Source organism: Paramormyrops kingsleyae, chromosome 1, assembly GCF_048594095.1.
Source record: "Paramormyrops kingsleyae isolate MSU_618 chromosome 1, PKINGS_0.4, whole genome shotgun sequence".
NCBI lineage: Eukaryota > Metazoa > Chordata > Actinopteri > Osteoglossiformes > Mormyridae > Paramormyrops > Paramormyrops kingsleyae.
The window spans coordinates 230,492-245,457 of record NC_132797.1 but is presented as its reverse complement, the minus strand read 5'-3'; the positions used below and the strand labels follow the sequence as shown (position 1 = coordinate 245,457).

The 14,966-nt window shown below is 46.1% G+C and overlaps 1 protein-coding gene across 7 annotated transcripts; it reads left to right on the top strand.

Moving 5' to 3' along the window:
* Positions 1-17: 17 nt before the first annotated feature.
* On the top strand, positions 18-14,690 carry slc26a5 (solute carrier family 26 member 5). Of its 7 annotated transcripts, none has more exons than XM_023795531.2 (20): positions 18-204; positions 1,251-1,354; positions 3,206-3,417; positions 3,710-3,849; positions 4,470-4,580; positions 4,787-4,965; positions 5,374-5,538; positions 5,685-5,837; positions 5,985-6,067; positions 6,245-6,392; positions 6,724-6,837; positions 7,088-7,165; positions 7,435-7,530; positions 9,683-9,789; positions 10,022-10,091; positions 10,240-10,332; positions 12,086-12,208; positions 12,300-12,506; positions 12,591-12,645; positions 12,823-14,690. In XM_023795531.2, the coding sequence occupies exons 3-20, from the start codon at positions 3,236-3,238 to the stop codon at positions 12,960-12,962; spliced, it is 2,244 nt and encodes a 747-aa protein (XP_023651299.2). In that variant the 5' UTR covers positions 18-204; positions 1,251-1,354; positions 3,206-3,235; the 3' UTR covers positions 12,963-14,690. The 7 variants fall into 7 exon arrangements, with proteins under 7 accessions (XP_023651299.2, XP_023651298.2, XP_023651296.2 ...); XM_023795530.2 differs by having other exon boundaries at positions 1,251-1,425; XM_023795528.2 differs by having other exon boundaries at positions 19-204; positions 3,201-3,417.
* The last annotated feature ends 276 nt before the right edge of the window (positions 14,691-14,966 follow it).

Genomic DNA, 14,966 nt, shown 5'->3' with positions numbered 1-14,966 from the left:
TCTTACCGAGGTCAGAGGAACTGAGGAAATACAAATCCCATGATAACGTGATGTGTGCTCGGTGGCGAGCCATAGCCGGTGTGGGAGTACTATGTGGCCGATGCTTTAAGGACTTTACGGTGTTAAACATTAACTGGAGCCTCGGCTTGGGGTGGCTGGCGGTGACATTTAATTCCTTTCACATCCAGCTATCAGTCTGAAAGGGTAAGAAATGAACACGTTTAGGCCATCTTATTACGAGGTCACAGCGAATACTTAGACTGTTAACTCGCTGTAGGTAAAGCGAATCAGATAATAAACATATAGTCGTCTGACAATCGCTTTTTGGATGACAGTATCGCTGGCGCGGTTGTTCATGTATCGTTACAGCTTCAGTATTGAAGAAAATGTCTACGGATTTTCATGGTTAATAGCATCGTTTGAACGATGAAGTGCTGGAACGGATACTCCTCGGTTTTCTGAAAGATGATTTTAAAATGTATATATTATGGTAACAAGGTTGTAGTAGGCTATATTCTTTAGGTGGTTGAACTATTTTACCAGTAAACTTTTCTGCTCTTCTTGTGATATTTTATAACGGTTTCCTGAATATTCAAGTACGGAAAGACAATTTAGCTGTATGGTGTCTCTTCCTTGTACCAGTTTTGTTTTGCATGGAAACGTAAAACTTTTATCACAGCCAGTTCTACTCGTTTTGCTTTAGTTTTTCAGTGCATCGCTACTATATGAAGTCATATGCTTCCTCATATCCTTAGTTTGTGCAACATCTGACAACCTGGGTGTTAATAGTTTTCATGTCAAGCGTTTGACAGGAAATATGCGCCGTGCTTGTGACGGTGTTTTGCTGTCCTGGCAGATCCTTCCCTTGCGCTGCATGTGCCCGAGGAAAAGATAAACGGGAGGTTTGCCACGCGGTTTTCACAGTACTTAGTCAAATCAGGCCAGTCCTAAAGGTCGGTACCCTAGCACTTGGCAATTTTTCGCCTGATCCCCAATCTAAATGCCGAGCTCATAAATTCACTTATTGTCCTGTTAATCAGACACTTTCCTGAAGGCATTACCCATTATTTTCAGTATGTGTTACCGCGGGGGTCCTCCGTTGCCAAGGGGCTGCTAAATAACAGTTACTTTGCGGGTATAAAGACCCACTTCTCAGGAATTAACCAGTTAAGCAGACGTGCGAGGAAGGCATAGGAAGAAGACGGCGTGACTACTGTCGATTACTCAAAATTGTTTTTCTTCCTCACAAGATTTTCCGGGAGGCTCTGCCCAGCCTGGCCGCCCTGTGAAGCCTGTGCCGAGGCGGGCTGCGGAGCGCGGTGCGCGGTTCGGATCGCTAGGCGCAGGTCCGTAGGTGAGCAGACGGCGGCCAGCATCCACAAGCTTGACGGATACCACCAGCTCGGTTTAATAACCGATTTTCCGGTAACATCCAAACGATTATGTCGTCTTGTTGGTCTTTGCAATAACATAAAGCGATCTAAGTCCTTTTGTACAGATGTCTGAGTTAATCTCATAAAGTTGTCGAGACTTTCCTAAGGATGTCAAGATATTTATCTGTATCAGATGTATTTGAGTATTTATAGACCAGTGAAACACCAATATGGGAAGTCGGTTTGATACCAATAACCGTTATATTTTTGTCTAATATCGACGATACCGATAACCTGCTAACCTCTGAGCCGCGTGCCGAAAGAGGGGAGGTAATGCCCGGGTGAAACTTAAGGCAATTACCGTACATGTTTTTATTCACTTGGAAGCGGATGATCAATCTGCTGGTCATACTTCATAATGAACTGAAAACATATTGTGGGCCAGCTCTTTCAGACCTTTCGGAGGTTGCCAACCGGCTTATATTTTACGTGATCATCTCATGATGAAAATAAAATACCGTGTTCCAATTTTAGCTAATAGGCCTACTGGTTGTGGTTTGTTCAGTATTTTTGGACCACACTATTTATTCCGTAAGGTGGCATCCGTCATTTCTAATAATTAAAGTGGAAACTGTACTTCAAAGTGGGAAATAAGCCCAAATGGCTCATTTCCGATATAAATGTTCCCTACCCTGGTCTGCACCGGGTGTTTGCAGAAGTGTTGGTTAATTTACAAAAATAAAATATATTTTTTATTTTTTAATGACCCCTTACGTTTTCTGGTTCTGTTCGTATCTGGAAAAAAACAAGTTAATCTTATTAAGATTACTAGTTCCTGAAATATTTGTACCACGTAAACCAACCCCTATGTTAACCGACATCATTTGTCAAGTTTGATTAATGAAATTCGTTGGTTTAGTGTATGTGAGCATGGACACAGAGGGCCATGGTTACCCTGACAGATTCAGGGGCCCAGCACTTTATAGGGGCCATTGAATCCGTAAAAGTATGCGTAAAACTGAACAGGAGGGCCCAATATGGCATTTTATAAAGGGATCCGGAATCTCTAGGTACACCTCATGTCTGTGAGTAGTGGATTTCCAGCACCAGGGGATGACAACCACCTCCTGTACAGCCCTCTGTTTGCATTCTGTCAGTAGCCTGAGCCATCAGTCAGGCGGCCGTGTAGAGGTGGCCTTGATGACAGTATATGTAAATATTCACCTGAGGAATTGATTAGTAGTGAATTGTTTTATTGAACAGCAGATGAACTACCTGCTGTTCATGCCAGGTAATTCACCTGAAGTTAAGCAGGTTTGGGCCTGGCTGGTGCTTGGATGGGGCACCAACTAGGAAAGCTGGGCTGCTGCTGGAAGAGGTACTGGTGTGGCCGACAGAGGAGCCCATTCTATGGTCTGTGTGGATCCCAATGCCCCAGTACAGTGATGTGGACACTATACTGTAAAAATGGTGCCATCTTTTGGATAAGATGTAAAACTGAGGTCATAAAAGATCCTTGGACATCTTTTGAAAGAGTAGGGGTGGAACAAGCATGTACTGTCTTGCCCACTGTGGCCCTATCAAATCTCGCCTCCTAATCATCCTCTATATTTAATAAACAAATTATCTCCTGGCCTTTCACCACCGTAGCTTCTGTGTGGTGAGTGTAGTGGTGCAGAGCGGCTGCTGCATCATTCAGGGTGCTGCAGAGCAATGGTGGGTGAATTGGCTCCCCATTGCTTCATATAATGTAATGTTCATTCATTCATTTGCATAGACGTTAACTCAGATGTGAGTGGTTTATAACCCCTGTTTCCATATACACAGAACAGGAGTGGCACAGATCCAGACAGATTGTGATTATGCCCGTCCCTGATCTTACGGTCACGGCCATGGAGCTTTCAGCTGCTAAGGATACTGGCGCCGCCCTGGTGTACAGAGTGGAACGCCCCGTGTACAGCGAGGGGCACTTGGAGAGGGAGCTGTTACACAGGAAGACGAGGAGGCAGGAGCCCTTCAAGGAGAAGCTTGCTGGGAGGCTCCGGTGGGTCCTCACTCTCTGGACATTCCGTATGAAGGTCAACATGCTGCCAGCTCTGCTGCACGTCCAGCAAATGATCTCTGCTTGTGTTCTCCATGCATTTTATAGTGAACAAGCTGTGCAGTATTGTCATCTGATTTATGCTGCTTGCTGTCATTTGCTTATTAAGGTCACACGTCACCCTGGTAATCGAGTTGCATCGCCAACGACTTTATGGTGTGTCCAGGTTCCGCAGTTTGAAGGGCATTCTCTCCAGGGAAGCCTCTCCGCTAATTCCCCTGTCTTGGTTTCCTAGCTGTTCCTCAGAGAAGGCCAAAATGACCCTGCACAGCTTACTGCCCATCCTGTCCTGGCTGCCCTCCTACCCTGTCAGAGAGTACCTGTTTGGGGACCTTGTCTCAGGCCTGAGCACGGGCGTCATGCAGCTGCCCCAAGGTCAGTCTGTCAGGCTATGGTCAGTCTCTTTCAGCCAATGAGAAGCAATGTTAGGCAATCCACCTCTCTTGCTGTTTGCACTGTGTCTATATGCAAATAATTTCAAAGTGTTCAAAAAAGCTTTGTTCCACAAAGCACTTTGCATTTTACCTCGACTGACCTGTTTGCTTTTTGAAGTTCAGTTCCTTACAAAAGAGGCCATGTGAATGATTCTTGGCTGAATGTCGGTGCTCTCTTGTCACTTGTCGCTGGCAAACGTGACATAATGGAAAACCAGGGATCTCCACTCAGTTGATCAGCAGCTTGTTGAGATTTTGACCTGAAATTCACTGAGCAGATCCTGGAAGCGGCGTTTTATGTGTAATCAGGAGTCTTTGATGGAATGATGGCAGCCCCAGTGTCTTTTAGGTCACCTCGAACAGGTGATTATTACTTTTGCTTCTCCCGCTGTGCTGGTGTTGCCCTGCCCTGATGGGTACTGGGCACTTTCTGCTGTTTCATGTTCTCTGAGCTGCGCCCCCACACTTAAAAATGGCCCTCATTCCTGGCATGCTCTGGAGCGAGTCGGCGTGAGGTTCGGCTAAGGGTATTTTTCAGAGTGACCTTGGTTGACCCCTCAGGTCTGGCCTATGCAATGCTAGCTGCTGTGCCTCCGGTCTACGGCCTGTACTCCTCCTTCTACCCCGTCCTGCTCTACACCTTCTTCGGCACGTCCAGGCACATATCAATGGGTAGGCCTCCGACGGTTCATACTCACTAATACCATGGGACTCCATGAGTCACCATGAACCCAAATACACACCTGAATCACTCACTGTTGTAGTTCCATCATCATTGTTGTATTGCTGTGGAATCTTGACAGTGGGATTTGAATGTGAAGGCACGTGTCCTCAGCAGTGTGCCTGTTTCTGCATGTGTCCTGCTGCTGGTGCTGTAGGCACTTTCGCGGTGATCAGCTTGATGATCGGCAGTGTTGCCATGCGAGAGGCTCCCGAAGACATGTTCCATATTCAGGCTCCAAATGGCACCAACGCCACTGTGGTCGACACGGAAGCCCGCGACGCCCACAGGGTCCAGATAGCAGTGGCGCTAACCTGCCTCGTGGGCATTATTCAGGTGGGCTTTCAATACCCCTTCTGCATTAAACTACACCTCCCACAATTCCTTGCCACCAACTTGATCAGACCCTTTATCGACAAACTGGTTGATGGAGCGGTTTCCAAACGATGATGGCTTTTCTGCCCTACAAAGGCAACACACAGTAACTACACTGACACTGAAACTGAGAAAAAGGGCTTTGGTGTTTTTTGACTATCTACCCACATGTTTAGTAGGTGGAAAAATGAAAGTGTTTTCTTCAAACTGAGCACAGTTGAACTAAGATGTTTTGTTATGGGATAAAACAGAGCCTAAGAAAAACGATTTTGTTTAAAACTCAATTTTGATAAACATGCAGTTACAGCGTTTCGCTGTTGTGTGGCAGTATAGCTGAAATGGGTTTTGGTTCATTTCTGGCTCCCATAGCTGTTCCTGGGCCTCCTACGCTTCGGATTTGTGGCCATCTACCTCGCCGAGCCTCTGGTGCGCGGCTTCACCACGGCCGCCGCCGTCCACGTCTTTGTGTCGCAGCTGAAGTACCTTCTGGGAATCCAGACAATGCGGTTCAGTGGGGCCCTCTCAGTGATCTACGTGAGTGACTGCCCCATGAACGCCGACCGTGCCCCCCTCCCCCATGACTTCCATCTGTACCCGCCTCTCCCATAGCCACTGCCCGCACCCCCCTCCCACTGAAAGGTGGGAGCTCCTCTATCTGACTGCCCTCCTCTCCAAAACAGAGCTTTATTGAGGTGATGAAGAACATCACCAGCACCAACCTCACCACAATCACCGTGGGGCTGACATGCATCGTGTTCCTGTATTCCATCAAAGACCTGAATGACCGCTTCAAAAAGAAGCTTCCGGTGCCCATTCCGGGGGAAATCATAGTGGTAATGTCACATCCCTCCGCCTACTGTAGCGTTGCATCGGCACTTCTGCCGCAACGCCATCAAATAATAATAATAATAATAATAATAATAATAATAATAATAATAATAATAATAATAATAATAATAATACAGCTTCTCCTGTTGCAGGTCATCGTCTCCACTGGGATCTCCTACGGAGTCCAGCTCTCCTCCAACTACAACGTGGATGTTGTTGGAAATATCCCTGTGGGGTAAAGATGAAACTGTTTTGGTTTTGAAATTGGAGGACAATACTGGTGCTGAATATAGTCTCTGTTTCTTAGTCACAAATATAATATCAATGAAGCAAAATATTTAGTGTGTATATCCAACAAAGTTTTAAAACTTCTAGGTAGTAATATAACAACACCTATGAAATTGCTTCCCAGACTCCTTCCTCCAGCGCTGCCAGATCTCTCTGTTTTTCCCAACCTGGTGACTGACGCCGTCGCTGTCGCGGTTGTGGGATTCTCCATGGCTATTTCCCTGGCTAAGATCTTTGCTCTTAAACACGGCTACAGCGTAGATGGAAACCAGGTATTGTTGCCATAATCCCAGCCTAATTCTGAGTGTGCGGTTATGGACCAGGAAGACCCTCTGCTGTTCTATCCACATGGTGCTCTTATGCTGATTTATTGTCTTGAGACATCTTGCACTGTGTTTTCTGTAAATGTGTAAATTCTATTGTATTCTTTATATTGTACAGTGATGTGTGTCTCCTGTGTGCCTTGTAATATTGTCTTCCACAAACAGTTCTGGTTTGTACATGCTGGCAATAAAGTGTTCTGAGGTGTATTTTGGACGTCAGGATGGTATGAAGCACAGCCAGGCTGATGTTGCTGACAGCTGACCTTTCCCCATCTTTCAGGAGCTCATAGCGCTGGGCCTGTGTAACCTCACCGGCTCCTTCTTCCGCACCTTTACCATCACCTGCTCCATGTCCCGCAGCTTGGTACAGGAGAGCACGGGGGGCAGGACGCAGGTAACCGGGCTGCTCTGCTCTGTAATCACGCCAACGGGGGACAGGGCGGAGAGGAACACCCTGTGATGTGCTCTGATATCGCTCGTTTTGTTTGAGTATTCCTGACATCGGATCTGTATATTGGTGCTGTAAAGGCATAAAGAGATAAGCGGAATGAGCTGATTAACATTGAGTGAGGAGTTTGTTGGCAGTAGATCCTGAAGGAGGGCAGTGTTGGCTAACTGTCGCTTTGTGTGCCTGTGTCACACAGATTGCCGGACTGCTGTCCTCGCTGGTCGTCCTCCTGGTGGTGGTGGCCATCGGCTTCATGTTTGAGCCACTGCCTCAGGTGAGTCGCAGTCTAACGGTCACTTCCAGTGTTAACGGGAAGTTGCCCCCTTTCATTTTTAGGACTATTATTAGTCTGCAAAATGAAACCCTCCATGTGTGTGTTTACTCTGTATCTGTATGGAACATTGTATTTGTTATGTTCAGTAGTTAAATGGTTTAGTGCTCGGCCTAACAATGGTTATTTTTAATGTGTCTTACAGCTGGTTACTTTTCCTTGTTGACTTTGAACCTTAACTCTGAGTTCTCTGCCCTGGGGTTCCCCCGTAGACTGTGCTGGCTGCTATCATCATGGTGAACCTTCTGGGCATGTTTAAGCAGTTCCAGGACATCCCTGCGCTGTGGGGGACCAGCCGCATCGAGCTGGTGGGTCTCACCTCCCATAAATCCGCTTCTGTTCCCACCATGTGCTGTAACCCTGTGTTTCATAGTCATTTCCCCTAAGGCCTCTGCAATATGCTGATATCTGTCTCCAAGTCCATTAGTGATATCAAATAAGGATGTAAACACTTCCGTGTGGAAAACAAAGCCCCTCCTGCCCCTCTTATAAATAACCATGGAAATACAGAATAGATCTTCCTTTGTCAAATTAGTTTAGAACAAAATCAGTGGGTGTCTCCAGAGAGTCCTGGAAAACATGATCCCACCGGAGACCTCCATGTCGTCCTGTGCACACGTGACACTGATGAAGCAGATAAAACAGCTCAAAGATGCTCAGAATATGATCTGATTGGCTATACATGCATTAAATGGCCCTGATTGGCTATACATGCATTAAATGCCGTGTTCAGATTTAAAGGTGCCAGAGAATGGAAATATGACTTTACCTCAGCAGAGCTGAATAAGGAGAGTTTGGTACATGGAACTGACATTCTGTCAATCTCAAACACACCTGCAATTTGCACACATTTGCAGCTTACATAGTTGACACCGTTCAGTTGCATGGATCCAGCTGCAAGGCTCTCAACTTTCATCCAAAGATTGAAGTAAGATGACATCTGTTAGGGGCGGAGTGTGTGTCTCACGGTCATTGTGTGACACTTGAGAGCCCCGCCTACCGCATTCATCGGATCATGCTCTGCCACTCCCACCTTGTCTGCACTCTGTATGCGTGCGCATCCATGTATTAATGTGCTTGCAATGGGATCACATGCGGCAAATGCTATTTTCTGATTGGCTGGTAGGTGGCTATTAACTCTGTATAACTCGATCAGGACAGCTATGAACTCAGAGGAAAACTCCACTCCATACACCTGCACCTCGTCCATTAATCCTATATAACAGGACACCTTGGTGGGTGTCATCCCTTACTTCTCAGTGTGGCGTGTGAGCGTGTGAACTGGCTGCAAAAGCGTGTCTCTCAGTGCATGAAACCTGTGAGCCCTGCAACTATGTAAGTTGCTAATGTTGTTTGCTACTTTGTTTTTGTAATACGTAGCCCGGGTTAGCAGGACAGTAGTACACAACATTACGAAGTCTGTGATACTGGCATTGACAAGAGACTTCTGTACTGCCTGTCGTCTACTTTTGGTCAGCTAAACAAGTATCTAATCCATAAGTCAATAAAATTGAAAGCAGAAAATTCATCACACACACATTTACAAGCTGCTCAGGTCGATGTTTGGAGTCCTTGATAAAATTGCACAATGAAACTAGCATTGTGAAATTGTTGACAGATCTATCCATCCATTTTCTGGTACCACTTGTCCTATTCAGGGTTTTGGGGGGGTCTGCGGCCTATCAACACAAAGAAGGGAACAACTCAGGATGGCGTGCTAGCCCATCACATAGCATACACTCACACTCACCATACACTTGCAGGTGATTTGGGAACTCCAGTTAACCTCGGCATGTTTTTGGGCTGTGAGGGGGAAACCAGAGTCCCCAGAGAGCATCCAGTGATGACACACAGAGATGCCCTGCTCCTTGAGTTGTTAGGCAACAGTGCTAACCACTGCACCACTGTGCCACCTCATGTTTGGCTTTGATGAGAAATAAAAAATGAATAATAATAATAATAATAATAATAATTAACAAAAAATAATAATAAAAACAAATTATAACTATACTAATGTGCCTAAGTGGGAGTATGACAGTTACGTGTGTCAAAGCTGAAAGAGTACACTGTAAAATAACGATAAAAAGGACTATAGTAAATACATAAAGTAACATAGTTGTTTACTATCATTATTGGGTATTATGTACTGTACATAATTGTATGTGTTATACTTTTACAAGACTAGCAGCACAGTAGGTTTGTTTGCATCAGCATCACAAACACCTGAGTAATGTGTCACTAGGCGAAAGAAAATTTTCAGCTGTTGTAATCTTATAGAGCCACAGTCATAAACACCAGAGATCAATTTGAAAAAATGCATTTTGTGGCACTTTGGTCCAGTGTGAAGGCACATTCGATTGTTTTTCAATTACCTACCGCATGGTGGTGTCCTCACACCTCCTGGTGTCGGGGACCCTGCTTCTGTGCTAATGCTAGTAAGACAGTCTGTGACTTTCCTAGGCAATCTGGATGGTGGCCTTTGTAGCGTCGGTTCTGTTGGGGCTTGATTACGGGCTGCTGGTGGCCATCGGGTTTGCCATCCTCAGCGTCATCTACAGAACGCAAAGGTATGTGGCTCACTTAGATCTGGGAGCTGTGAAGGGTAGTGAATGCATTGCATAAATTCAACAACTAAATGCGAACAGAAACATTCAAGGGAGATAATCAGAGTACATCTGATCATTTATGATGTTTTCTGGACCCGGAGGAGAGGGAAGGCTGCTGTTACTGAGTCGCGCAGGCTTGTAGCTGTGATTTAGTGTCATTATTCACCAGGCCTCAATGTGTGTTTTTTCTCAGCCCAAAGAAAACGATACTTGGCGAGATCCCCGACACAGGCATATACTGTGATGTGGAGGAGTATGAGGAGGTAAAGACTTTCCAATCATTTTAATCATTAAGCTACGTGATGCATGCTTAGCATCCTACACATAACACATACAGAAACCACCAGGACTGAAATGTTAGTTCTAATTGTCTATGGTCTCCTTATCTCCAAGAAACTGTTTCTCTTCCAGGCTACTGAACGTGTTGGGATTAAGATATTCCAATCCAACACCTCTATCTACTTTGCAAACAGTGATCTCTATGTCGGCGCCCTCAAGGAGAAGGTAGGATGAATAATCAATCCATTCTCCAACCACTTTTCCTCATCAAGGGTGTGGGGCTCTGGAGCCTATTCCAGGCAGCATAAGCCCCAAGCCAGGGCACACCCTGGAAGGGATGCCAGTCCATCGCAGGACACACACAGATAATCACACACTATATGTCACTTACCCTAATTGGCATCCTGTTAGTGACGGACAATACAGTGAGACACTAGCAACTCTTTTTAGACAGCAAACTTCTGCAATGAATTTATGTATAGAGTGTACAAAGGAGGGAGCAGGTCACTTGGTGTACAAAGGAGGGAGCAGGTCACTTGGTGTACAAAGGAGGGAGCAGGTCACTTGGTGTACAACGGAGGGAGCAGGTCATTTGGTGTACAAAGGAGGGAGCAGGTCACTTGGTGTACAACGGAGGGAGCAGGTCATTTGGTGTACAACGGAGGGAGCAGGTCATTTGGTGTACAAAGGAGGGAGCAGGTCACTTGGTGTACAAAGGAGGGGACAGGTCACTCGGTGTACAACGGAGGGAGCAGGTCATTTGGTGTACAAAGGAGGGAGCAGGTCACTTGGTGTACAAAGGAGGGGACAGGTCACTTGGTGTACAACCGAGGAAGCAGGTCATTTGGTGTACAAAGGAGGGAGCAGGTCACTTGGTGTACAAAGGAGGGAGCAGGTCATTTGGTGTACAAAGGAGGGGACAAGCCGCTTGGTGTACAAAAGAGGGGACAGGTCGCTTGGTGTACAAAGGAGGGAGCAGGTCACTTGGTGTACAAAGGAGGGAGCAGGTCACTTGGTGTACAAAGGAGGGAGCAGGTCATTTGGTGTACAAAGGAGGGGACAGGTCATTTGGTGTACAAAGGAGGGAGCAGGTCATTTGGTGTACAAAGGAGGGGACAGGTCATTTGGTGTACAAAGGAGGGAGCAGGTCACTTGGTGTACAACGGAGGGAGCAGGTCATTTGGTGTACAAAGGAGGGAGCAGGTCATTTGGTGTACAAAAGAGGGGACAGGTCACTTGGTGTACAAAGGAGGGAGCAGGTCACTTGGTGTACAAAGGAGGGAGCAGGTCATTTGGTGTACAAAGGAGGGAGCAGGTCACTTGGTATACAACGGAGGGAGCAGGTCATTTGGTGTACAAAGGAGGGAGCAGGTCACTTGGTGTACAACGGAGGGAGCAGGTCATTTGGTGTACAAAGGAGGGAGCAGGTCACTCGGTGTACAACGGAGGGAGCAGGTCATTTGGTGTACAAAGGAGGGAGCAGGTCACTTGGTGTACAAAGGAGGGGACAGGTCACTTGGTGTACAACGGAGGGAGCAGGTCACTTGGTGTACAAAGGAGGGAGCAGGTCACTTGGTGTACAAAGGAGGGGACAGGTCATTTGGTGTACAATGGAGGGGACAAGCTGCTTGGTGTACAAAGGAGGGGACAGGTCACTTCGTGTACAAAGGAGGGAGCAGGTCACTTGGTGTACAAAGGAGGGAGCAGGTCATTTGGTGTACAAAGGAGGGGACAGGTCATTTGGTGTACAAAGGAGGGGACAACCGGCTTGGTGTACAAAGGAGGGAGCAGGTCACTTGGTGTTTAAGGTGTCAGAAATGTCCCCTGGATGATATTAGTTGGTGTACTAGCAGTGGCCCTCAAACCTGTAAGTGCACTTAACCTGCGTGACACATCCACTCATACAGACATTAGATTAGCCACACAATGTACTGTATGTTTACTATATACGTTTATGTGGCTTCCATGTTCCTGGCAGACGGGGGTTGATCCAAGTGTTATGCAGGCGATATATAAATCCTGCCGGCAGAAGAAACAGCGGAAAGAGAGGGATGCACAGGACCATACAGGGCCCCCGATAAGGGACTCTGTGGTTAAGCTGGTGAGCCCCCAGCAGCTGAGCGATCGATCTGGTCTGTATGCATGTACCATATCAGAGAGGCGGGTCTTCAGAGCTGCCTTTTGACCAATAGAACATAGAGACGGGTATCACTCAGGAGGTGCTGGACATGGACGGGCCAGAGCCGCAAGAGAACGGGCAGCTGGTGGAGGGCGCCGCTGAGTCGGACTGGGAAGAGAGCAGCAGCTTCCTAGGGGCACTGGGCCCAGTACGGGCCATCATCCTGGACTTCACGCCCGTCAGCTTTGTCGACTCAGTTGGAGCCAAGGCCATCAAGGCTGTAAGCGTCACTGTACTGTCCATGGCATGTGCTCGTCGCTAAAGCGTGTTTTCATAACTCTAACGATGTATCGTTTTTCTGCAGGTGATGAAGGAATACGCAGAGGTCGGTGTTGAGGTGTTTATCGCTGGCTGCAGTGGTAAGTGGTCTATGTGTATACGATTGCACTAGTGAAAAATAAAGGTTCTGATTGTCATTATTGTAATTGTTCAGCCCCTCAGTGCACGGTCCCAGTGTGTGATCATATCACTTGTCGGGACCCATGCTGATATCCAGCTGATATCCTGGTTTGATTGCCTGTACTCTTTGTCGACAGGCCCCCTACTGGCCGACCTTCGCGCCCTCAAGTTTTTCGACGGAGCTGTGACCACAGAGCTGCTGTTCCCATCTGTCCATGACGCTGTATTGCACTGTCAACACCAGATGGCGCCCCAACAGCGCTATGGGATACAATGACTCCCCAGTCCAGTGATTCCCCCGGGGATGGGGGGGGGGGGGGGGCGCATTTGTGTCACAGTGCACTGATTAAATAGGAAATATAGGACAAAATGCCAAGGATGGACGTGTTGCGGCTCCTGCCAGGCACAGCTTCGCTTCTGCTAGCTGCCATTCCATTGGAGATCCTGGAGACGGTTATTTAAAGCTGCCACTTCATCTCAAGGGGACGCAAGTACAGGGGCTATGGATGCGTTTCACAGTGGGAGCTTGTAAAAGCTTAAACTTTTAAACAACATATTTTTTTCAAATGAGATTTATAACGACAGTCATTCCGAAAGGATTAATGTCAGACACAGTGTGGTTAACTGAGAAGAAGTGTGCCGAATGGTACTCAGTGTCCACCTTGTAGTTACGCAAGTTTTATGCCTCCCGGTGGTGAGTGAGTTTGTCCAGCTACAGCTGCACCGATAAGAGTGAACCATTCGGTTCCATTACCCTGAAATGTTGTATTGTACTCATATTCAACATATTGCACTAGTCTGACTTTTAATGTGAAACCTGAGAATTACAAGCAGTGCAACTGCCATCCAGTAAGAGGCACTAATAGGCAGGTTAAAGCCGGTCTGCTGCTGACTAAGACCTGGGACCACCTGCTTGGTACTGGGGGTATTTTTCAATGCTGGATGCTGCAATGTCAGCGACATCGGTCATTGCTGAGTAATGATTTGGTTCTCCTACTCTCATTTCTGTCACTTCCCTCTTTGTTTACACAGCACAGGTCCTGATGTGCATGATTTCTAAATGTTACTGAGGTGGGGTTCCCAACTTCTTGATATCCGAGGACCAGTTTGTCGTACAAATTTTTCGCAGACCCGGGAGGTGCCGGCAGTGAAATTTCTTGGGGCTTTCCTGATTATACCATTAGAAAATGGGAGAAAGAATACAATTTGTACAGAAATATGGGATAAATTGCATATTTTCAGGGATTATTTTACAACACGGCACAGGATCCGGTTGAGGGTTGGGATCCTCTAGAGCTTTTTATACAGATGAAATGATTGTATTAGCCAGGGCAGCTTGAACACCTTCTTTTAAGTTAAATGAGAGATTATATCTGTGTTTGAATTGTGTCCGGCTGACTTTATGTTTGTCGTGAACTTGTTTCACATTCACTGTTACCGTCTTCTGTGGCTCACTGCAGTTTCATCTGGATGACAAGGAACCAAGGCAACATTGTCCTGCTGAACTTATTACTCAGTATGACAGCAAAAAAGCATGTGGAGGCCAAATTTTTGGAATCAACAATGATTTTAAAATATTAGACCATTGTTATAAAAGAATGATTTTGTATTTAACACTGTAATCTACACTGAGGATATAAATGTGTATATATATATGTGACTGTGCTGTATATCAACAAACCTTCAGGTGAAGCTAATCTTTCATGCAGTTACTGTTATGCGAGTCTGTTACCTGTTGGGATTTCTGGGCCTTGACTAATCTGGACATTTTACTCAAGCCTACAAAAGTTTGACCGTAGCCAGAGTCCGTGTCCGTTTCATTCTAAATAGGTGTCATTTTTGTTATACATGGGAAGACCCTCTAAAAATTGTTAAATGGCCAAAATCACCGCATATTGTACATTTACTATTTAGAAGTTTGTTTTGGCGATGTGGTGAAATTTCAGATGATTATGCCAAATATTTTTGTGTAACCAAATGCATTAAAGTATATTTTAGAAAATAAGTGCACCCTTTAAACACCATTAAAATTTTTTAAATCACATCAGCTTTGAATCAGCACAGATACTGCCATTACCCCCCATCACAGGTAAGGGATGTTAAATGGTTATGCGCCTTTATTCTCAGTCTGGCTTCCTATGGTAGAGGGTAGCATATGTAATGTATCCCCACTGCAAGTATCATTGTCACCAGCAGCAGGCAGTGTGTATTGAGTATATGTGGCTGTAAGCATTTAGTGTTCACGTTTATCACGTACGCTGTACATCTGCATATGTGTTTG